A 26191-nucleotide genomic window follows, 5' to 3' on the forward strand; every position below is an offset into this window, starting at 1 on the left:
TTAATATATCAATTTAAAAAATATTTAATACTGTTATATTTAGGGAGTGTTTGATTCACGGGAATAGGGAGTGGGAATAGACATCTCATTCATTTTCTCCCTTATTCCTATGTTTGGATAAATGTTAAGAAGATGGAAATGAAATAAAAAATTATTTCCGTAGAAATCAAATCCAACTTATGAGTCGAATTTGCATTCATTAAAAGTAGGTGGTATTCTGATTCATTAAATCTATTTGATAATATAAAATAACCTAAATTACTATTTTACCCTCTTATCTTGTTCTTCAAACTCGATGTTTATCTTCTTTGTAAAGGTAGAGATCCATTCATCATCCACTTCTTATCTTCGTTGCAAAGCTAGAGACCCACTCATCATCCAATTCTCTGCAATAAGTGATTCTTCCAAATTGAATCAATTAAACCTTCCACGATATTTTAAAAAAAAAATCAATTTCTAAGTTATAGGGTTTTGGATGTTCATTTTGATTATTGGATCTAGGATTCGTCATTGTTTGCTGCAACTAGGTTCTGAAAACTCCCTTCTACATCTTCGATCAGGTTTACCTTATTTTCTCTTTCTTCTTCTACTTCTTTATATGTGTTTTTTCTTCTCTATAAATCGATTAATTTTTTTTTATTAATTTATGTTTGGAATCTTTGATGTTTCTTTATCTTGTATTAATGGAAACTGGAGAGAAAAATTGAAATGGTTGGAAAAAGATTTTTCGATTTCACGTGTTTACAATATTGAAAATTTTTAATGGTTAGGAAAAAAATAAAAAGAAAAAAACAAACAAAAACAAAACTTTTGGTTTTTTAATAATAAATTTGAATTCTTTTATTTCCTCTTTTGAAAATAGGAAAAACATTTGCTAGCTTTGAGAATTTAAATATTATAATAAATAATTTTTTTTTGAAAAATATAATTTTATAACTACTTAAGCATGACAAATTATTCAAATTTTGAATAAAAATAATAATTGAATATTTGTGCATTAGGGTTATACGATTTTTATGGTTAATTTTTTATTTATTGAGTATATATATATTTTTTTAGTCTTATTATTTAATAACAAAAAACTCTCAAATTTTATTTTATTTTAAATAAAAGTAAAAATAAAAAAATATTTTAAATTATATGTAAGGATATTATTGTAAATTTATTTCTTTTTCATTTTCATTCCTATTATTATCAAACATTGGAATGGAAACAAATAATTATTCCAATCTTGCATTTCTAAGTTCATCCAAATGCTAGAAATGGAATCATCAAATTCATTCCATTCCACTAAGAAATAGAAAAGGAAACAAAATGTTATTTCTATTCCCTATTCCAACGTACCAAACACCCCCTTATAGTAATGAATGTCACCGTATTAATGTTAATTAAGTATTATTTATGACTTCCATTAATACTTATTAATGAAAGTCATTAATGTTATTTATGAGTTTCATTAATATTCATTAATAAGGATATTAATGGAAGCCATTTGGAAAACCTATAAAAGGGCTTCCTGTTTCCTGTAATATACATCCCGAGAAAAGAAAGAAATTCTATTCTTCTCATTCTCTCTGTTTTTCATTCTCTCAACTTTCTCAACTCTCTTCTCTGATTTTTTTCTTTCCTATTATATATCAAAGTAAGATATATTTCATCTCTACTACTTTGATTTGCATTGTATTTGTCCTTATTTTACAACACGTTATCAACACGAATTGCTCTGAACGTAATTCTCGTATCTTAAACTTGAAGTTATTTATATAGAATAAAATTTTACATATTTATATTATTGTTGATTTGTTTTGTTACATATTCTTAAAAGTTATAAACAAATTATTTGATTTTGTTTATAATCAAAGTTATACCAATGCTATCAAGTTATTATAATTGATTCTAATAATATTGTTTAGACATATATTTGAAATTATTTGACAATGTCGAATCTCACAAAACTCAAATTTGTGGCATTGGACATTTCGAGAAAGAATTCTCTATCTTGGATCCTTAATGTTGAAATACATCTTGATGCAATAATCTTGGAGCTGTGATCAAAGAAGGAAATCAAGCATCCCTACAGGATCGTACAAAAACACTGATTTTCCTTCGTCATCATCTCCATGAAGGTTTAAAAAAAAAAAAAAAATTGATGAAAAATCACTAGTCTCATCCAACTAGATTTGAATCATTCCCTGAAGTGAATGTAATATCGTCCCAAACTCGTGGACGTGGATGAGAACGTGGTTGTGGTCGTGGAAGAAATCCCCGATACCATGGTTCTTATAATAATAATTCTTAGAAAATGAAAGCTTCATTGCACCACCAGAAATGGAACAATACGAAATGGAACAATACTGAGGCAAAACAAGAAAATGGGAAGCATTTACAAGATAAACCTCATAAGAACCATGAGAATAATTGTTATAGATGTGGTATGAAGGGGCATTGGTCACGTATCTGTCGTACGCCCAAACATTTGGTCGATCTTTACCAAACATCAATAAAAGCAAAAGGAAAAGAGATATAGATGAACTTTACCGATGGTGGTGGATTGGACCTAACCTACTATGACATTGATTTCTTTGGAGATCCCAATGAAAAAATAGACCATTTGATAAATGATGAGAAAATTAACATTGATTGATGTTACTTTATATATGAAATAATATATTATTATGTCTTATATTTACATTTGATTTTCTTTTGTTATTTACATTATGCCTTTTTTTTTTAGTTATATCTAAAATCCATATGTTATTTGGTCTCAAGATGAATGAGGATGATGTATGTCTCGTAGACTGTGCAACCACGCACACGATTCTTCGACATAAAAGATATTTCCTCGAATTGACATTAATAAAAGCTAATGTAAGTACCATATCTGGTACTACAGACTTAGTTGAAGGCTCTAGAAGAGCAAACATAACGTTGCCTAATGGAACTAGATTCCATATAAATGACGCTTTATATTCTAGCAAATCCAGAAGAAATTTGCTCAATTTTAAAGATATCCGCAGAAATGGATATCATATTGAAACTATGAATGAAGATAATGTAGAATATCTTTACATTACTTCCATTATATCTGGCCAGAAGCTTATAATGGAAAAACTCCCAGCTTTCTCCTCTGGGTTGTATCATACAACTATAAAGCCTATTGAATCATATGTTGTCGTGAACCAGAAGTTCAACGACCCAAAAGTTTTTGTCCTTTGGCATAACAGACTAGGTCACCTAGGGTCTTCAATGATGCGTCGAATAATCGAACACTCACATGGGCATCCACTAAAGAACCAGAAGATTCTTTCACCCAATGAATACTCATGTGCTGCTTGCTCATAAGGTAAATTGATAATCGAACCATCTTTTACTAAAATCATATTTGAGTCACCAGTCTTTTTAGAAAGAATACATGGGGACATATGTGGGACTATCCATCCACCATGTGGACCATTATGTTATTTTATGATCTTAATAGATGTTTCTACTAGGTGGTCACATGTTTGTCTCATTTCTACACGTAACGTTGCCTTTGCTAGACTCTTTGCACAAATTATCAAATTATCCAATTAAGACAATACGTCTTGATAATGCTGGCAAATTTACTTGTCAAACATTCATTGACTATTGCATGTCAGTAGGGATAAATATTGAGCATCCTGTTGCTCATACTCATACCCAAAATGGTTTAGCAGAATCCTTCATCAAACGTCTCTAATTAATAGCTTGACCATTACTAATGAAAACCAAATTACCTACTTCCGCCTAAGGACATGCTATTATGCATGCTACAGGTTTAGTCCGTATTCGACCTACAACTTACCATGAATACTCCCCTTCACAACTTGTGCTTGGAAAACAACCAAATATCTCTCACTTACGAATCTTTGGTTGTGTAGTATATGTACCAATTGCACCTACACAATGCACTAAAATGGGTCCCCAACGAAGACTTGGGATTTATGTAGGTTTTGATTCTCCATCTATCATAAGATATCTTGAACCTTTGACATGCGATGTTTTTACAGCCCGTTTTGCGGATTGTCATTTTAATGAGAGTGTTTTCCCGTCATTAGGGGGAGAAAATTCAATTCCTGAAGAACGACGAGAAATTAGTTGGAAGGCATCTACTATGACCCATCTTGATCCTCGTACAAATCAATGTGAACTAGAAGTTCAAAGGATCATTCATTTGCAAAATCTTGCAAATCAATTACCAGATGCATTCACTGATACAAAGAAAGTGACAAAGTCACATATCCCGACTGCAAATACTCCAGCACAGATTGATGTCCCTGTAAGACAGTTAACAAATGAATCTAAGATACGTCTGAAGCGTGGTAGACCTATCGACTCAAATAATGTAACTCCCCGGAAGAGGAGAACCCAAGAAAAACTTGGCACTCTAGAAGAGGCCATCAAATGACTAATCAGTTTAAAATTGATAAATCTATAGCTTTCGAAGAGGCACAAATAATGCAGAAAGCCCCTGAAGAGGCACATATTGAACAAGAAGCCATCGAAGAGGCACATATTGCACAAGAAGCCCCTGAAGATCCACATATTGAATGAGAAAGCCCTGAAGAGGCACAAATACCTGAAAATTGTGAGATCTCAATAAGTTATGTACACACGGGAGAAAAATGGGATCGAAATAATATTGTTATTAACAATATTTTTGCTTTCCAAGTGGCCTCTGAAGTCATAAGAAATGATGAAGATCCCGAACCATGAAATGTGGAAGAATGTCGACATAGAAATTATTGGCCAAAATGGAAAGAAGCTATACATGCAGAATTAAACTCATTAACAAAACGAGGAGTTTTTGGACTTGTAGTCCAAACACCTGAAGATGTAAAGCCTGTTGGGTATAAATGGGTATTTGTACGAAAGCGCAATGAGAATAATGAGATCATAAGATATAAAGCGCGATTAGTAACACAAGGTTTCTCACAGAGACCTGGTATTGACTACGAGGAAACATATTCTCCCGTCATGGACACAATCACATTTCGTTTCTTAATTACTTTGGCAATCTCAGAAGGACTGGATATGCGTCTCATGGATGTTATTACAGCATATTTATACGGATCCATGGATAATGATATATACATGAAAATCCCTGAAGGATTTAAATTGCCTGAAGCAAATAATACAAAGCCTCGTAGCATGTACTCAATCAAGTTACAACGATTTTTGTATGGATTAAAGCAATTTGGACGCATGTTATACAATCGCCTTAGCGAATACTTGCTAAAAGAAGGGTATGTGAATAATCCCATATGCCCATGCATCTTCATTAAGAAATCAGAAACCGATTTGCCATTATTGCAATGTATGTTGATGACTTAAATCTTGTTGGAACTCCTAAAGAGCTCACAAGAACAACAAATTACTTGAAAAATGAATTTGAGATGAAAGATCTTGGAAAAGCAAAATTTTGTCTTGGCTTGCAGATCGAGCATTTTCCAAATGGAGTTTTAGTACATCAATCAATATACATTAAGAAAGTTTTGAAGCATTTTTATATGGATAAAACGCATCCTTTAAGTTCTCCAATGGTTGTCCGATCACTTGATGTGAAAAAGGACCCATTTCATCCTTGCGAAAAGGATGAAGAGTTACTTGGTCTTGAAGTACCATATCTTAGTGCTATTGGTGCACTTATGTATCTTGCCAATTGTACACGTCCATACATTGCTTTTTCTGTCAATTTATTAGCAAGATACAGTTCCGCTTCAACTCGAAGACATTGGAATGGTATCAAACATATATTGCGTTATCTTCGCGGAATTACTGATATGAGTTTATTTTACTCAAGGAATAAAGCAGCAATTGCTTGGATATGCAGATGCAGGATATCTTTTAGATCCACATAAAGGTAGGTCACAAACAGGGTATGTGTTTAATTGCAATGGTACTGCTATTTCATGGAGATCTATCAAACAAATAATGGTGGTCACATCATCAAATCATTTAGAAATACTGGCAATTCATGAAGCAAGTCGTGAATGTATATGACTAAGATCTATGATCCAGCATATTCGGGAATCATGTGGACTCTCCTCTATCAAAGGTGACCCAACAATATTATTTGAAGATAATGCTGTATGCATTGCACAAATAACAGGGGGTTATATTAAAGGAGATAGAACTAAACACATTTCACCGAAATTCTTTTATACACATGAACTCCAGAAGAGTGGTGAAATTGATGTGCAACAAATACGCTTAAGTGATAATCTAGCAGATTTATTCACAAAATCATTGCCAACCTCAACATTCAAGAAGTTAATACACAAGATTGGAATGCGTCAACTCAAGGATATCGACATGAGGGGAGTATGCTTGTAAAAGGGTGTTAGTGTACTGTACTTTTTTTTCCTTCGTCCAGGTTTTGTCCTATTGAGTTTTATTGGCAAGGTTTTTAACGAGACATTCCTAATATACCAAGAAAAGAATATTGTACTCTTTTTCCTTCGCTAGGTTTTTCCTATAGGGTTTTTTACTACCAAGGTTTTAATGAGACATATTCTTTCAATGTGGTGGACATCCAAGGGGGAGTGTTATAATTGTAGTAATGAATGCCACCACATTAATGTTAATTAAGTATCATTTATGACTTCCATTAATACTCATTAATGGAAACCATTAATGTTATTTGTGAGTTTCATTAATATTCATTAATGGGGATATTAATGGAAGCCATTTGGAAAGCCTATAAAAGGGCTTCCCGTCTCCTATAATATACATCCCAAGAAAACAAAGAAATTTTCTTCCTCTTATTCTCTCTGTTTTTCATTCTCTCAACTTTTTCATCTCTCTTCTTTGATTTCTTTTTCCCTATTATATATCAAAGTAAGATATATTTCATCTCTACTACTTTGATTTGCATTGTATTTGTCCTTGTTTTACAACAAATACAAGTTATTCTTTACAAAAGGAAATTTTTTTTAATTAGAAATTTGCGATATTTTTCAAAATTTTATGAGAGAAATAAAATTAAAAAAAGTAAAGAACAATATAAATAAATTATTAGGAATTTTTTATAATAAAATTAAATGCTAGAAAATTATTATTTTTTATTTTATCTTTATGTGATATTTTGTCGGAAAAATATAAGTTTAAGAAGTTAACAATTAAGATTGTAGTATTGTTTATTGTATATTTCAAATTTTTAGAAATTAAGATTTTTTATAAATAAAATATTAAAACGATGATAATGTAAAAATATTCAGAGATGAATTATTAAGAGGTTAGAAATAGAAACTTTCTTTTTAAAAAATAATAATTTGGTAGATGATGTTTTCAAGGTAAGTTAGGGAGGGGAATGTGGAGTGATTGAGAATTTTTTTGGGGAGAGTGTGAGTGATTAAGGAAAGAAAAAAAAAATTAAGATCAAATTTAAAGAAGTAATTTTTTATTTTTCAATTAGAATTTGGAAATTTTAAAATGTGATGATAAATATATATTTTTAAATATCTTTATTATTTTGAGCTGTCAAATTTAGATAAGAGAAAAATATCTAAATATTTGTTTAAAGTAGTATGAAATATTAGAGGTGTTAATCTCTGTCATATCATACGGTATTTTAAAATAATATTAAAAGTGCGCTTAATTGTGTATTTATTTGTAATGTTTTTAGTGGAAGTACTATTTCAAGAAGTGTTTTTATGGAAATTATCTATCAATCAATTTTTTCAGAAAACATTATAAGTGATTTTCTAACATTATACATAAACCTTCATGTTGTAGAGAAATAAGTATAATTCTCTTTGTAAAAAAATTACAAATTTATATCAAAATAAATATAGCTTGTATTGAGAAATTAACAGCCAACAAATAGTGATGACAATGAGAAGAATCTTTTGGGTATCCATCTCACATTGCCTCTAATTAAATGGATTTAAAATTTAGAAAATATAGGTTAGAGGTGCATTTGAGATTTTTCTTTTTAAACTCATGATGAATTTGAAGCAGTTCAGGTATTGCCTTGTCCTACTCAAACCCTCTTAGCCCATAATTATGTATAAAATTAAATTAATTATAATATTTTAATTATTTATAAAATATATTTATTTTAGTATCATTAACAAAATTTAAACGAGACTAGACAAGATGTGTACAAATTTATTTTGGGATGGAAAAGAGAATTATTTTTAATAAATGGGACAGGTTGAGATGGATGAACCCGTTCTGAACCCTCCCTATTACCATTCCTATCAACAAATGATGGAAGGGAGACATTCTTCGATCGAGTCGTTGTCAAATATCGTCAAAATATATTATTTTTTGGAAGATATAATAGGGTACAAAATAAAAGGAATATCATATAGCATGCATATGTTAGTTGAAAAAGAAAAGCTATGAAATATATATATAGAGTAGAATGATTCAATGAACAGAAGAAGAGCATCTAGTTATTTGTCACGTACATTAATTTTCCACCGACTATATATTATCTGATTTTGACGTACACATGGCTTTCTGCTGCTGCTTCTGTCACTGTATAGAGTGTGTTAGACTCCTAGAGCACAGCTATTTAAGGCTATAATTGTCAACTTACATCGTCAAAATTGCTGGGTATGACGTGTGGACGTGTGGACGTGTGGACCAACTCTCCTCCTCCTCCTCCTTTCTCTTATCCAAAAATATCGCCTTACTCCCTTCTCCACAAATCTTCCCTTGGACCAACTCTCCTCCTCCTTTCTCTTAACCAAAAATATCGCCTTGCTCCCTTCTCCACAAATCTTTTATGGTGTGTTCCACGTTCCATTTCTTCTCCTCTTCGAGGCACGTTTGTCTCAATCTAGAAGGCTATTTGTTTCTATTAAAATCATGTTTTTGATATATTGAATCGAGAACATTTGTGTATAGGATGCGTCTAGTGTTAATCATTATTCTCTAAGAAGAGGAGGTTCATAGATATATATATATCTTCTCCTCTTCGAGGCACGTTTGTCTCAACCTATGAGGCTATTTGTTTCTATTAAAATCATGTTTTTGATACATTGAATCGAGAACATTTGTGTAAAGGATTCGTCTAGTGTTAATCATTATCCTCTAATAAGAGGAGGTTCATAGGAATTTTATATATATATTTAAAGTATATTATTAGATGTAAAAAACAAAGGCAAAGATATAATTTCATATTTATATTAAGATCAAAATAAAATCTATATTTTTTTTAAACACAATTTCATAAAATATAGAAAAGATAAAGATATTTAGCAACTGTATTTGAAAATAGTTATGAAAAATAATTTTTTCGTAATAATTTTTGAAAGTGTTTTTTAATGTTTTATAAAACAAAAGTTTATTTGAGAATTTTGAGAAGTTTTTAACTTGCTTTTAATGTTTTTAAATATGTTTTAACAATAATTTTTATATCTATAATTCTATTTTTAATTATGTTTTAATTTTATATAATTATTTTTTAAAACAATCATAAGAAAATAATCGAAAATAACTAAGAATACGAGACTTGTTTAAGAATTATTTTTGAGAATAATTTTCTGTTCTTAGAATAAAAAACACAAAAAATACCATTTAACAACCAAAAACTTTTTTATAGTTTTTGTTTTTAAAAATAGAAAATAAAGTGTTTTCAAAGAACACCTTTTAGTTAGGATTTTTTTCACTTATTTTCTGAAAACTGTTTTAAGAAATAATTATACAAACATGTCAAATGATTCAAAATAAAACACTATATATAAAAAATTATTTTTAAAACATATTTTAAAATAGGTTAAAAATAATTTAGGTTTTTAAACGGATTTTTGCTCTATAAAAATTAGAGAATAATTTTAAAAATTGTTCTCAAAAACTATTTTTTAAAATAATTTTTAAAAATAATTATCAAATCGTATGTTATTCTTTTTTCTCTAAAAAGCAAAAACTGTTATTGAAAACACTATCAAATAAGACCTAAGTCATTATTACTCGCTGATACATCTCATACATTTTTGTCCAATCCCACAAAAAAAGTTCTTCAATCGTATATAATGTTAGTCTTATAGAGTAATTAATTTTGGCATTTTTAAGCTTTTAATAAATTAAATTTTATCTTAAAGTACGTCCAAACTATAGTATTAGTAGGATCCCAGTCCAGGGAAGTCAACTGAGTCAAATAAATGTTTTATTTATTTATTTATTTTCTGAGGGTTTTCAAAATATTTTAGAATTAAAATAAAATAAAGTAGAAATTTAGGAAAGAAAAAAAAACAAAAGAGAAGCTGATTGATTGTATGAGCCGCAATTTGTGCAAAAACGGCCATGAGTTACATGAGATTTTAAAGTCAATGGCAAACACGTAATTTTGACCATTAGAAAAACTGCGCACGTGCTTTGCGTTATTTTGGTTGAGTATGTTTCAACTGCGGATTCAACCTAGAAACGAAGCGTGTGGAAACCACTTTGAAGGAGAAACTTTTCCTTCGTTTTCTGACTGATTCTTGGTAAAATTTTCTTTGCCCTACTCTTCAAAATTTTGAATCAAAATTGTTGGACCCAGTTTTGCTTGACTTCATTTGTAATTTCTCTCTCTTGTAGAATCTAATATTTAAATTCGGTTCTAAGTTTTGCAACTTTGGAAGAGGTAACAATAAAAATAAAAAGAATAAAAAATTTTAAAAATACTTTTGAATTTAATGAATTTTTAGAATACGTTTGATAGTAATTTTAAAAAGTATTTTTAATACTTAAAAAATAAAACAATTAAATAGTAAAATGCAAATTCCTAACATATTTATAGTCATTTTTTTTATTAGTAGTGGGCACAAAATGAGAAAAGGAAAATAGAGCTTCCAAGCTTAGGTGATTCTTTTACAAGGATTAATCTAAAAGAGGTACGATAGAATTAGATCTATTATGCTGAGAAATGCTATATTTTTAAATAATATATCGATAGGAAGAAGAATTAAGTAGATGTGCAATATTTCTTGAGAAATAATGCACATTGACACTATGTTTGGTACCAAAAGGCAAAAAGTACGAAAGAAAAAAAATTATTAAGAAAAATGATTTTTTTTTATATTTGGTTTTACTATGAAAAATACGAAAGAAAATAAAATATAATTAAAATTAATAAAAAAACTTATATATTTATAAATTATTTAATTTTTGTATAAAATTTTTAAATAAATAAAATAAGTTTAAAATAGGATATGAAAATAATTTATTAATTTTAAATCTATTTTATATTTCTTTTACTTTTGTTTTCAATCTTCTTTTCCTTGAACTTTTAAAAACCAAACATAACCTTAACGAATCAAATTAGGGAGAATTGTGTTTTTGGCTCAGCTGGGTCCAAAAATTAACACTTGGTCCATATGTCATGCATATTTAAGTCTAAGATCCAAACAAAGTGAGAAAATTAAGATGAAAGATATTGTCCTTCATTAATTCCTAAAATACCCTTAACCTTAAGGTGATGATAGTTATTGACCTATTATATATGAACAAATTATATTTGGTTCTGACAACCACATTGAGTAACGATAGAGGTTAGCCATTTTTGTAAGTTTCATTAGATTAGACATTTTTTGTTAGTGTTAAAGTTTCACACTTATTTGTATAAAATAGTTTTTTCATGAATTGTTATATTTGATACTTTGTAGGGTTTTCTAAAGTTAGCACATGTATTTAAAATATAATATTTTTATGCATGATTTAAATATTATAGCATAAAATCCTTGTTTTTTTTTATATATTTTTTATTTGGGAGCATATACTTGATCAAGTTACATATGATCCCTTATTGGCTCATCGGGCCTAGTCATGTTTTAAACCTTGTTAAGGAGGAGTGACATCAATTAGGAAGGGATTTTATAGAGTTAGGAACTAGTAATTTGATACTTGATTTCTTTTTTATTAGTCATTAGTTGGTTATCTTGTTATGTGAAATTGTTGATTCAAATTTGAGAACTTTTTATTTTAGTTACATTGTTACTTTAAGCAAGTTTAAGCAATTTCATGTTGTTACTTGTTTTATTTAAATGTTTGGTATAATATCATTCTTATGTTGCATCTTTGAGTCTAACATTTATCGAGTGTACCAAATTCTTAGGCTCTGAGTTTAGGGAGTCATAAAGTGGTTTCCAACGTGATATTTTTTTTTTTGTTAGATAAGATTGTTTATTTGTTTGATCTTTACAATATCATAGAACATAAATAGAACATTATGGTTGTAGAGCGTGACTGTAATATCACACATTGATGAGGGAGAGAAGTTCCTTGAATCATACAAGTATTGAGTTCTTAACTTTATGTACATATTTTTTAAATCGTGAGAGAGAGAGAGAGATTATTACTCATTTCTATCAAGATTTAGATTATATTGAATGTTAAAAATAATTTTCTTATATTTAGTTGTATTATAAAAAATACTTAAATGGAAAATAAGTTAAAAACTTATATATTTTCAACTTATTTAATTTTTATATAATATGATTAAATAAGTAAGATAAGTTTTAAGTAGCATATAAAAATAATTTAGTTATAATTTTCAACACTTCATCTCAATCTAATTGATTGGAAGGATGAAAAAAATGATTTTTTTATTTATAAAGATAACAATTTAAAAAAATTGTTTTATTAAAAATAATTTTAAAATAACTATAACACACGTTGAATTAAATTTCATGTCTTTGAAAAGATGGGTTTAGTATTTAAAAATATAAAATTGAAATCATCTTTTTTATATAAAACCCATTTAGTGTAAAAAAAAATATAATAGTATTTAACCGTGGTGAAAAGTATGATATATATATATATATATATATATATATATTATTTTTTAAAATAATTATTTTTTAATAATATTTTAAAAAATAATTAAAAAGAAAATCAATACAAAATATTCAAAATTAAGCAAGCAAGGATTTTCTAATATAGCATTAAAATAGTTTGGTACAAAAGAACTTCATATTATTCTCTTTAATTTATCTATTTATTCTTTGTGATTACATTTTTTTTTATGGGAAAAAAAAGAAAAAAATATCCGATAATTTGAAATTTTCCATTAATAGTAAGAATAAGATAACAAACAATCCCTGGAAAGCGAATATGCCCAACGCAAAAAAATCGTATGGAACACATCCTCATTCCTCTGCAATGTTATATACATTTATGTGACACGTGTACCAATTAAACTGCACAGCTCAACTCAAATAAAAGCTTTTTCTCTACTTTGCCTTTCCAGCATCCTCGTCGCCGTTGCTCTGAAAGGACACGTGGAGCTCACAAAACCGTTCACTAAGTGAAGGTACGTCTTCAGATCGTGACACGCTGCAACATTGTTTTTATTCAGGTACGGCGACTCTCTGCTGCTCAGTCTCAGCTCCTGCCCCACGTCAGCATACCCCAACTGCATGGCCTCCACGGGCTTCCGCAGCCAGCTTGGCAGCCCTGCCGCCTGGACAGCCATGTCATTGTTGTCAATCACGAAGCCCGGAACCTTGGTGATGACGTCATCGGAGTTCACAATCCGAAGTATCTTGGTTCCACTCTTCTCCATCTGGCACCGGAAGCTCGTATTCCCGACACGAGGCCCACCAAAGGAAACCACCGTCACCATCGGCGCGTGGTCGAAAGTGGTGGCGATGTCGTAGGCCGAGAGAGTGGCCAGGGCAGCGCCGAGGCTGTGCCCGGTGATCGTGATGCTGAGCGGTTCATCGCCGTACAATCTGATGACCCTCCCAATTTCGTCCCTCACCATCTCCTGCAGGCTCGGACACGTGGGTAGCTTGGAGGTGTAAAGACTCCAAAAGCCACTCTCCACCATGGGGCCGCCGTTGTTAGTGGAACCCACCAAGGAGGTGAGGGTGGCGCGTAGATTCTCAACCCACTCCATACCCGTGGCGGTGCCTCTGAAAGCAATGACGACGTCACGGCGTCCCAATCGGGCGATCTCTTCCTTGTCCTGGCATACTGCCACGTAACCAATCCAGCAGGACTGAGTGGACATCCAAGCAGGAGTCCTATCAACCCAGCGTGGCAGGCGCACCCCACAGGTGGCATGTAAATTTTTGGTGAGCTTGTAGCCGGTATACCCGATTTCAGAGCGTTTCAGCAAAGAATTTCGGGAAAATTTGCAGGTGGCGTAGGTGGGAGAATCGGGGTCGAAGTCGAAGGAGCGATACGCAGCTTCCACAAACTTGCCGTATCGGAGAATCTCGTTTCGGAGAGTGTCGTCGAGAGGATCAAGCAAGCCGTCCCAGTTGTTGAGACCTTGATACTCCATCCATTTCTTCCCGAGCTTAGCTGAATTAACTGGGACGATACTGGATTCAAATGACTGGTGAAGGACGACTGAGTTTCTCACTGTCAGCCTCATCCCCTTCACGCACTGAGTCAGGGTTCCGTGTCGTGAGTGAGAAGGTAGAAAGCGAGTGGTGCATGGCGGTCTGACCTGCAGCCTCATTGTTGGGGAAGATGAGTGAAGAAAGTTGAGAGAGTACTTGAGAGCATGCGCCTTTGAATGGGAGATTTTATAGAGATACGAGGACGGTGGAGAATGGGAGGTAAAGTATGGGTATACGGTTGGTGGGGACAAAACACTTGTAACGAAAAACGGCTCTGAGTGGGTCTCACTTCCACACCACTGATTGGCGAGAGAAAGTTAGAAAGAAAGTAGTTCTAAGAAATTTTGAGTGTGACCGCGGAGGACAAATTGGGAAATGATAAAATTATTTTCCGACCAACTCATGCTGCCACGTGCATTTCACTACCCGCGTCCCTCCCGCCCCTTCCTTTCCCCATAATAACATCATGAGGTATTTATTTACCAAGGTTATTATTATTTTTCTGAATTATACTACTCTTTTAATATCAAAATTAATATGCTATTCTTTTGCATTTTTCATTTTTCACTAACAAATAAGAACCATGATTGCCTTTTCTTTTGGGAAGCTCCACAAATGGGGTAAGTCCACAAATAGCATTTGGAAGGTTTAAATTTAGAGATGTTTTTTTCAACTTCCTAAATTTCTCATAATTTAGTGATTGACAGATGGTAATAGCATGGTTTGGGTAAAGGATCCTAGTGTGTAGAAGCAAGAGAAAAAGACAATACTTTGGAGGGTGAAGAGAGAGATATATTATAGTAGTTATAGTGCTCTATTTTATACTCCTCTTTCTACTCTTTGTTGGGATTCTAGGCAATGAAAACAACTTTTTTGATATACTTATTTTATTAATAAAATATCTATTATGGGATAAGGTGTATGTTTCTTTTATACATGACTACGTATTAAAGTGTTTAGGATTTGGATTCGAGATGAACATGGTACATAGCATTAGACGTGTAAAGGAGTTCATGGTCATCAGTTTCTTCTAAATTAAAAATGAGTTCATAATTATAAAAAAAAAAAAGCGAATAATCTTTGTTAGTCGATTGTTACAAATACTTACTATTATATAATGTGACTTGATTAGTTCGTGGGAGTAGTCGAGCTTATAACTTATGATTTGACACTTATTGTATTGAACAAAGATCATTGACTTGATAATTTCACTAAATAATTAACTATCATAAAGTGTTAAACTTGACCGAAATATTTGATAGTCAATACTTTTAATAGATTTATGGGCCATGTATTATCCTTTTTTATTTGTTTGCTTATATAATCTTAATATCTAGAATATGAGTATAGTAGGGTGTATAGTGTATTGGATTTGTGGATTCACTCATTCAAATAAGAGATCCATATAGAAAATACACTTTTGGTTGGCATTGTATCACAATAGAAATTTGAGCTTAGTAGTTTTATCCAAAGAAATAATTTTAAAATCTTTTTCTATTATTTTTATAAAAAGAATGTGTTTTATCAAAATGACTTTTACATCTTTTTAGTTAACGATTAAATATTGATAAATAGTGGGTCGGTCAATCAAGTTGATGGTATTTGAACTAATTATTATCATAGAATGACCCACTTACAAGTCATTTAATAAGTTTTAGGCTTTAACTTAGTGGGTGTTTATTAAAACTTCAAACTTATTATTTAATGACTTAAGTTGATCTTAATATAAATTGTTTTTAAGTTATTAACTTAAAACTTATTACCTACTTTTTATTTTATATATTATGATTATTTGGTAAAAATAACTTAAAATTTATTTCAAGTTACTGAATTGACATATTTATTCCCACAGTTGTAATTAATATTTATTATTTAAATTTTTAACTAATATTTATTTTCATTCATTTTAAATAATAAATTTATTTATTAAACATTTATATTTAAAGTATCATAGATTTATAAGATAACATTAAAATATTTACTAAAAACCCTCTAAAATTTGTTATAATTCTTTTAGAGTACAGTCATAACATTATAAAAGAACTGGTTGATGATTTATCAACTTGATGATAGGGATTGGTTCAACAATCAGATCTCGACAATGACTTCTCATAGATGCAACACAAATTTGCTTTGAAAAGATACAAACTATTTTCAATTTTTTTTTTTTTTGAAAAGATACAAACTAAAATCACTCAATTTTATGAAAATTATATTATGTGTCCTTGAATGTGTGACATAATTTCTAAGAGAATCAATAATTGTAAGGAGATTTTATTTGAGCAAGCTCCATGATTTTCTCAAAATCATGATTCAATTCTTCACCCCATCTACAAATATTGCCTTCTTGCCTTTCTCTTCTCTAGCCATTGCATAGAGTCCAAATAGAATACCTAATTACTACTAAAGATATAATAGAATTGGTCTTTGCAATTAGGATGGATGAATGTTCTTTTTGAAAAAAAGGGAAAAGTATTATAATGGGCTTGTGGAGAGAAAGTTGAGATGGAAAGGAACATGAATCCCAAAGAGGATACATTGTAATAAAAGGAAAAAGTAACTTAAGGCAAATGCATGCACTTGACTGAGGACTGAGATTTTCAATGAAGTTTGGTATAAATCCTCATTCTTATTTTCATATTTACACCCACTAATAACATGCCTTTAAACCTTAACTTTCTTACATTGATAACTGCCAACTTAATTTGGTGGGAGAATTTGGAATTTGGAGAATATTGCCTTAATCCCCTTTTAGCCTTTTAGGTGGTGTTTGTTTTTTTACTTAATTCTAAATAGAACCTTAATGCTTAATAGTGTTAAATATTAGGTTGTTTGTTTTTGTAGTATTTTATTTCTATTAAGTATTAAAAAATAAAAAAAACCAATATATTATTTTTTCTATTTAAAAAAAGCTACATATTTTGGCTTTTTCTATTTAGTAAAAAATTTATAATAAGTTATGAAAAATAGAAAAACAAACAACCTAAATTCTAAAACTAAATTACTTTCAGCAAAAAGCCAAAAAAACAAACACCACTTTAACCTTAGCCTCTCCCTCCTCGGATCCACTAGTTTTCAATTTGCCCTACTTTCCCAACCTCTTTCCCGTTGTTAATTATACCCATCTTAGCCATCATCCCAATTAATGGTTTTTTATTACTTCAATAAAATAAAACAAGTAAATAAATAGTTTATACTGCATGAAAAAGAGAGTGTTTGAGAAGTGTTTTCGAAAATAGTTTGTAAGGATTGTTTTTGTAAAATAAAAGTCTGATTAAAAATTTGAAACATTATTAACATATTTTCTATGTTTTTAAATATGTTTTAGAAGTAACTTTAATTTATAATAATTTATTTTTAATGTTTTTATTTTTAAAACAAATAAAAGATATTGTTTTTTTAAAAAAATTACCATATATATTAAAAAAGAAATTGTTTTGATTTTTTTATTCTCAAATATGTTTTTTTATTTTGGATATTAAAAAACTATTTTTAAAAACAATTGAATTTTTATTCTCATTTTTTATATGTAAAATTCAAACACGATATAAGAAATAAAAAAACAAAGATTTTATGAAGTAAAAAGTCAAATTGATTATCCACCCTTTTTGGTTTATAAGTCCATGTTTAGTAAAAGGAAGATAGAACATTTTTTTCACTTGGGTATTAATAAGGAGAAAAAAAGAACTAATGAAATTGATTTGAAAACTAATAAAAAAGGTATCAAACCTACTTAAATTTTCATCTGTATGTGTTTCTTAAAAACACTTTTATCCTAAAAAATAGTTTTGAAAAAATTAATAGATACTTAACAAAATTTAAGAACGATTTTTAAAATATGAAAAATCGCTTGAAGAATTAAAAAATAATTAATAACATCTTATCGAAAAATACTTCTAAAATCATATGAAAAAAAAATGCTTCCACTAAAAATATTATTCTTGTTATTATTATTGATGACGACGACGACAATGATGATGATGATGATGATGATTATTATTGAAGTTGTTACACAAACACTTTGATGGATTCTTTTTCCATCAAAAATTGAGCCGTGATTAGGAATTTAGGAGAAGCCAAATCAGAAGTGACCGAGTCTACCATCAAATATTAGAATATGAGGCCCATTTCAACTCCCTTGTTTCAACAATTCCCACTACCTCCAAATTTCCACCAGGATTCCGGGAAAATGAATTTGGGAGAAGGCTGATGTAGACAAATGATTGGGAACAAGGCACGTGAGACACACGGGTCAATGGGGGCATGGCATCTGGACTTTTGAGTAGGAAAATAAATCTCTTGAGAATTTCCCTGCAGAGGGTGTTTTTGAGGAACTGCATTTGGAGATTTAACTTTTGGGGTGGATTTTCCTATTTTGTTTCACTCTTAAGTGGGACCCTTCTGTTTTTGTTTCTTACACAAAATATATCACGCACTCTGATTTTCTATTGTGGGAAATAATTTTCCCTTTAATTCAATCTTTGAAACAATCCCATTGGGATATGGGATTTGATAAGGATGGATTTGTCGGTTCCAAACAGTCCCTTACCACCACTACCCATGGCCCCAAATTGATGGATTTCAACTCACTTGGATCAGGAGTTTCACCCACAGATATGTGCAGTTAGTTTTCCTCATTATTGGGTCTAGATTTCTTCACTCAAATGCCCTCAATATTAATTCTTTACTAAACATTAATTTAATAATTTAATTTCAATTTTTTGATAATTTCTTTTAGTCTTAAATGCTACCAAGCTAGGGTTTTCTTATCTAGATTCCAAAGGTTGATTCTTCAAATTATCTACATGCATAAAGCTTTAAGACAAATTTAGAAAGGGAAGGAGCAAAAGAAATTGTTAAAAATCAACTTCAATCGAAAATTGAAACTTTGTGTTTTATAACTTGAAAGGACTAAGCAAATTATTCTTAAAACATTTTTATAGAAATAAAAATCTACGAATTTTGTTGGAAATTTTTAGGGAAAAGCTTTTGATGAAAATATCTGCATGTTGATAAGAGCTATTTTGAATTGAGAGCTACTTCAAAAAGATGTCTAAATAATTTGTACTAATTTCATTCTTTAATAGTTTTAATTTGTTAATCCAATTTTTAGTAATTCGAAAGTGTTAATTTATTCTAACTTTTAATTTTACGTCACAAATTCGAGAGTCAAATAAATAAGAGTTAATAAATCATTATATCTAGCCTATGGCCAAAATTTAAAAAAAAAAAAATTGTAAAACTATAATCTTCTATACAAAAAAAAAAAAGGTTATATAAAATTCTTCAACCCTAAATTTCAAATTTCCCACTTTTAAGTAATTTATAGAGTTTAATAATTGATTATCATTAATTCATGTGGCGATCAATCATATGCACTAATGTAAATAAATCTCAATAAAATGCTAGGGATTACATGCTAAAAATATTCTAACTTTTGTTAGAGAAAAATAAAAACCTCCTCGATATTTTTAAAATGTGGAAAGATTCACTAATTAAACATAGTTTTAAGTAATTGAGCCCCCCAAAGTTCGCGTTTACGATAATACGTCACTCAATAAAAATGACCTAAAAAATATAAAAAGTGACTTGCATAATTTTTTTCTCATCAACCTTGAAACATCGACAATCATATTAAAGAAATTTGTGAGTAACATATAGGGTTCTATTAGAGTACCAAATCGATACCAATCAAAAAATGAGATCAATCATAACATTTCACACATCTACAATTTATCTTATTACTTTATACCCCACTTGCCCTTATCAACAATTTTCACATTGGATCCATATTTTATAATTTGATTTTGTTCTTTTATATTTTGATCTTATTTGCTTATATCGATTTCATTTATTTGAACCATAATATCTTATATTTATACTTTCATCCAACAACTTAGATTTCATCGTACACTTCAAGTATTTAATTTATATTGAGACAATACCCACAAAAGGATAAGCCTCATCCTTAGCTCTACCTTGCAAAAGTCATAGTGATAGAAAGCTAAGTCTCTCAACTATTGATTTGAAAACTTTGAAATTCTTTTCCAAAACAACAGAAGGACAAGAAGAATTTGTGGATGTGATTACGAAGGAGATGATGTAAGGTCCAACCCATACTCATGTTGAAGAGGAAAAAATGGTCTAGTTCCTCAAAAGCAATGGTGGGGGTACACTTAAGAGCACCAAGGTTCATGAACATTAGTAGCTACCTCAATACTATTACACTAGAAGTACCAAACTAGGGAGACTAGTTCCCATTTTGGTATATATGATTGGGGTCAATAAAAGCAACAAGTTGATAATATGATAGCATTCTCGAACCATCAATTGGTCATGAATTTCTCTCCATTTGATACCATTGGGTTCTTCTAGTCAACCACTGCAATCAAGTTCAAATAGTAGGCAAATATTCTAATATTATCATCTACCAGAAGGGCATTAGTCCTTAGGAGAAGATGGGTTTCTTTATATCTCTTCGCAGCCTTTTTTATATGGGACTTGAAAGCTTGCATAGGGAATATTTTTTGTGGGGGCTTGAGCAAGTACTACCCATCATGCCTTTAGAGAAATACAAGATCCACAAATTGAGGATCATACTTTTTGATTCAGAGAAAAATAATAAAAGGGTAAAGGGAAAATGAAAAGAAAAGAAAAGAAAAACAAATTATAAAGATTAAAGGCATGCATCACATATTCCTGACATTTGATTCAATTCTAAAAAGGAAGAGGATGTTAATGTCTAGTTTGTTTGATAACTGTCTTTGAAAATAGTTTTTAAAAATAATTTTAAAAAGTTGTTTTATTATGTTTTGTAAAATAGAAATTTGTTTATAAATTGAAACGTTTTTAAAGTATTTTTAATATATTTTGCCATAATGGCCCCCAAAAAAAGGGCATTAAATGGATATGAAAATGATTAAAACATATTTTGTTAAATTTTTGTATATGTTTATTGAAAATTTCTTGGCTAAAAGAAATCTAGCAATATTTTATCGGCTTTGGTTTATAAATTTTTTATTAATTGATTTTTTTAAATTTTTTTAATTTATTTTAAAAAAATTATTAGATTCGTTAATATTATATTTAAGTGTCATTTAATTTTAAAGTTATTTATCTAATCAAATAAAAAATTATATAAATATAAAAAATAACCACTCAAATGAGTGAATACTAACGTAAAGATAAAATTATTATTCAATTACACTTTAATATTTAAAATATATTATATTTATAAAATAGTTTAAATTTTATCAAAATATAATAAATAAATTATGAAGACAACAAAATCACCATGCATTCCTTCTCTACCATGGATTCCTCTACACCAAGTGGGCTCTTTTACCCATTGGGCTGACGCCCAAATCTGACAGTACTTAGACCATCTGGTGTAGCCCCAGCTCAAATGGGCTGAAAATGCAAAGAATTGGGATGGATTCAGATTGAAAATCCACACACTGACTTGGTTTTCCCACCACAATCCCATAAAATTTAAATAAATAAATTGGTAAGTGTGAGTTTGGAAATTGGAAATTTGGAGACACTCCCCCTCCCCGTTTTTGTTTTTAAAATCAGAAACAGAATATCTTGTACAAAAGTGTATTTTTAATTCATATTTTCAAAAATCATTTTCTGAATTTTTAATTTTTTTTTTAATCATTAGCCTTTGAATCTATTTCTTTAAGAAATTTCTTGTATTTTATATAGAAATTTTTACTATTTTTTGTTTTTAAAAATAGAAAATAAAAAGTGTAGGCTAAATGGTTTTTTTTTTTTTTTTGGTTTAAAAATATATTTATTGTGTCCTAAATTGTAGTATTTTTATATTCTAAAATAACCTAAAATCAAGTAAAATACAAGTGCGATGGGTAATGAGCATCATATCTCTAGTGGTGTGCATGTAAGAGAGATAGTTTTGGCTCATTTCTAGGGATGAACTGTGGTGGTTGGGGAGGAGGATGAGAGCTGCACCCTTTCTGCCTATCATACTCTCTTGACCAATTTTGTTTCAAGTTTTATTCTTTAATTTTCTTATTAGTTTATGTAATTATTAGCATAAGGGTGTGTTTGGTTCAGGAAAATACTAAGACAAGAAAAAAAAATTGATAAGAAAAATGATTTTCTTAAAATTAGTAAAAAACTTATATATATTTTTAAATTATTTAATATTTATATGAAAGAGTTAAATAAATAAAATGAATTTGAAGTAGTAAACAAAAATAATTAATCGACTTTGAATCTATTTTTTATTTTCATGGACTTTTTTGTTTTTTCTATTTTTTTATTTTTATTTTCTTTCTATATGGTCACATGTAATAACTAGTGTACTCTATTGGTGGATGACTCATTAACCTTTAGGTTTTGTTTGGTTCCCTGGAAAATTTGAAAGAAAGAAAATTGAGAGAAAAAGTAGAAGTGAAAGAAAATAAAAAATAGATTTAAAATCAATAAATTATTTTTATGTACTACTTCAAAATTATTTAACTTATTTTAGCTCCTTGATATAAATATTAAATAATGTGAAAATACATAAATTTTTAATTTTTTAATTATATTTGATTTTATTTTGTATTTTTCATAATACAACCAAATACGATAAGATCATTTTTCTTAATATTTTTTTTTTATTTTCTTAATACTTTATAGGAACCAAACATAACCTTAGTTTTAATGATGAACTACTGACAACATAGTGTTAAGGAGTAACTTTTATAAATATGCTTTGAGACGATGTTGCCAATAATGAACTAGTACTTAAAGCAAACTTATTAGAAGTAGATGTTTGAATTTGGTTACAATGAAAGTATTATATAGAAATGCTATTGGAAAGTAGGAGTGGTAACAATGTGTTGTATATTATGAAAATTGAATTTTGAAAGATAAATCGATTTTAGTATATTTATGTTATAAAAGAAATTCCTAAAATATTAATTTAAATATTACAAATAAATAAGAATATTTAACAATAATAATTATTTAAGAAATTGATAGTATAGTGGTCTAGTTATGTAATACTATCTTCATTGAGCATCTCAATATCAATCTTGTCCTTGCATAAGGTTAATATTTGTTTGACTTTAGTTGTTTCTACCCTTTTTCCATGAGGCATTGGTTATTCAAAACATCACAAAGCATTGAAAATGATAACGCATCGCATCATAAAACATTGTCCTTTGGTAATTTTGTGACAAAATACAAATTACACCCCAATACTCTCAAACAAACTTTACAAATCTCTCAATAACTCTCATCTAAATTGATAGTGTGCATTGAAATTGCATGCTTTGATTCATTCTATAACATGAAAATGATGACACGTCACATCCAAAAGTGAGCAATATCACATTATTTGTACCCAAGGATGAAAATTTCTGTTTTTTTTCGCCGAAATTTCGTGTTTCGGCTGGCGGTGAAATGAAAGAGGAGGGCAAAATGTCGACGGCAGAAATATCCAAAAATTTCGCCAAAAATCGGAGAAATTTCTCCAAAATTTTGGTAAAAAGAGAAATTTCGGCGATTTTTTCAAAAAATCGCCTCCAGTTGGAAAATTTCTGAGAAATATCGTTTTGTTTCGGTTTCTTTCGACGATTTTTCTCCGATTTTGTGAAAAAAAAAAATTGTACCTATAACACTAGCGTTATTCATCAAAATGTCGATGCTGAACGAAGGCGCTAATGGCGAGACCATCGGCGGTGTGGTCAAGTTACACAGCCACAACTCAGACGGTGGTGTTAGGGCTTGAAGATGGGTTGATTTCGTGGCAGAGAGAGAGAGAGAGAGTTGAGGCGATGGGTTCGACGAGCAAGGCGATGGGTCCGGCGAGCAGCGACGATGGGTCCGGCGAGCAGCAACGATGGATCCGACTAGCAGCAGCGATGGGTCCGGCGAGCAGCGACGATGATGTTGGAGGCTTGGAGCCATTTTGGCGAGGTGGAGACAGAAGTGGCAGCACGTGTAATTTTGTGAGGGGCGCCTTGCACCTGCTGCTCATCCAACGGCTCCCAGTTTCCCCGCGTTGATCTGACGGTCCAGATTTGGTCTGAGCTCCAACGGTCAGTTTTATGTACATCTGATGGTCCAAATTGAAGCTGGATGTGATCCAACGGCCAGAATTGAACCCCAACGGCTATGTGATGATCCAATTGTTAGATTTCGCCCAGATTTTGATCTAACAGTCAATTTTGTTTTCCAACGGTAAAATAAGATTCCAACAACTTTTTTGGCCCAATTTTTTTTTTTCTATAAATAGCTTATTTTCACCAATTTCATCTACATTTCATATTTGATATCTCATTGCTCCCAAGGTTACTCATTTTGTTTTTAAGGTATGTTTGTTTTAAATTTTTATTATTTTGTATTGAAGTTCAATTAATTAGTATATTATTTAAATCTTCAATTTTATTTATTTTCTTTTCAATTGTCATGAATTAGTACATCAATGTTTTTTTCTTTTCATTTGTAATTATTGAATTAATTAGTACATTTTTTAAATCTTGAATGAATTAGTAGATTTTCATAAAATTAATTTTGTTTAGTTAATTTATTAACTTAATTAACAATATTAGTAGCTTCCCAATTTTTTCAATTTTTTTTTTATATTTTCATTTGTAATTAATTAGTACATTTGAATTAATTAGTACATTTTTTAAATCTTAAATGGATTAATAGATTTTCGTAGAATTAATTTAGTTTAGTTAATTTATTAACTTAATTAACAATATTAGGAGCTTCCCAATTTTTCCAATTTTTTTTTATATTTTCATTCGTAATTAATTAGTACATTTGAATTATTTAGTACATTTTTTAAATCTTGAATGAATTAATATGTTTTCATATAATTAATTTAGTTTAGTTAATTTATTAACTTAATTAACAATGTTAGTAGCTTGCCAAATTTTTCAATTTTTTTTATATTTTCATTCGTGATTAATTAGTACATTTTTTAAATCTTGAATGAATTAATAGTTTTTCATAGAATTAATTTAGTTTAGTTAATTTATTAACTTAATTAACAATATTAGTAGTTTGCCAAATTTTTCAATTTTTTTTTTAATATTTTCATTCGTAATTAATTAATACATTTTTTAAATCTTGAAAGAATTAGCAAATTTTCATAGAATTAATTTAGTTTAGTTAATTTATTAACTTAATTAACAGTATTTTCCCAAATTTTTCAATTTTTTTTTTATATTTTCATTCGTAATTAATTAGTACATTTTTTAAATCTTGAATGAATTAGTAGATTTTCATAGAATTAATTTAGTTTAGTTAATTTATTAACTTAATTAACAATATTAGTAGCTTCCCAATTTTTGCAATTTTTTTTTATATTTTCATTCGTAATTAATTAGTACATTTTTTTAAATCTTGAATGAATTAGTATATTTTTATAGAACTAATTTAGTTTAGTTAATTTATTAACTTAATTAACAATATTAGTAGCTTCCCAATTTTTTCAAATTTTTTTGTATATTTTCAATTTTTTTTCTTTTCAATTGTAATTAATTAGTACATTTGTCATAAGTTTGATTGACATGATTACTATATTTGCAATAAGTTTATTTTTAATTACTTGTTTAATTTAAATTTTTATTCAATTGTAATGAAATAGTATATGTTCAATAGAGTTGCAATGGCTAGTGGAAGTGGAAGTGGAATTGGAGGTGGAGGTAGAGGTGGAGATGGAGGTGGTGGGAGTGGCACATTCGGCCGAGATTTAGCTTGGAAGTATTGTTCACCATTAGAGGGAAACCGAAATGGGACAATTTGTAATTTTTGTGGGCTGGTGATGAAAAGTGGAGGCATTAGTCAATTCAAGTATCATTTAGCGCATAAAGACCGAATAACAATACCAAAAAGTGTCTTTTAGTGCCACCCGAAGTGAAAGA

At 29.6% G+C, this 26191-nt stretch overlaps 1 protein-coding gene across 1 annotated transcript; it reads right to left on the minus strand.

The window, feature by feature from the left end:
* Window positions 1–13060: 13060 nt before the first annotated feature.
* Window positions 13061–14394, minus strand: LOC117932769 (phospholipase A(1) DAD1, chloroplastic-like). Its single transcript, XM_034854096.1, has one exon. The coding sequence runs from the start codon at window positions 14333–14335 to the stop codon at window positions 13166–13168; it is 1170 nt and encodes a 389-aa protein (XP_034709987.1). The 5' UTR covers window positions 14336–14394; the 3' UTR covers window positions 13061–13165.
* Between the last annotated feature and the right edge of the window lie 11797 nt (window positions 14395–26191).

Source organism: Vitis riparia, chromosome 15 (genome assembly GCF_004353265.1).
Source record: "Vitis riparia cultivar Riparia Gloire de Montpellier isolate 1030 chromosome 15, EGFV_Vit.rip_1.0, whole genome shotgun sequence".
NCBI lineage: Eukaryota > Viridiplantae > Streptophyta > Magnoliopsida > Vitales > Vitaceae > Vitis > Vitis riparia.

Bases quoted from the DNA above. Each gene is read 5' to 3' on its own strand.
- LOC117932769 (XM_034854096.1), bottom strand. From the start codon at position 14,335: ATGAGGCTGACAGTGAGAAACTCAGTCGTCCTTCACCAGTCATTTGAA.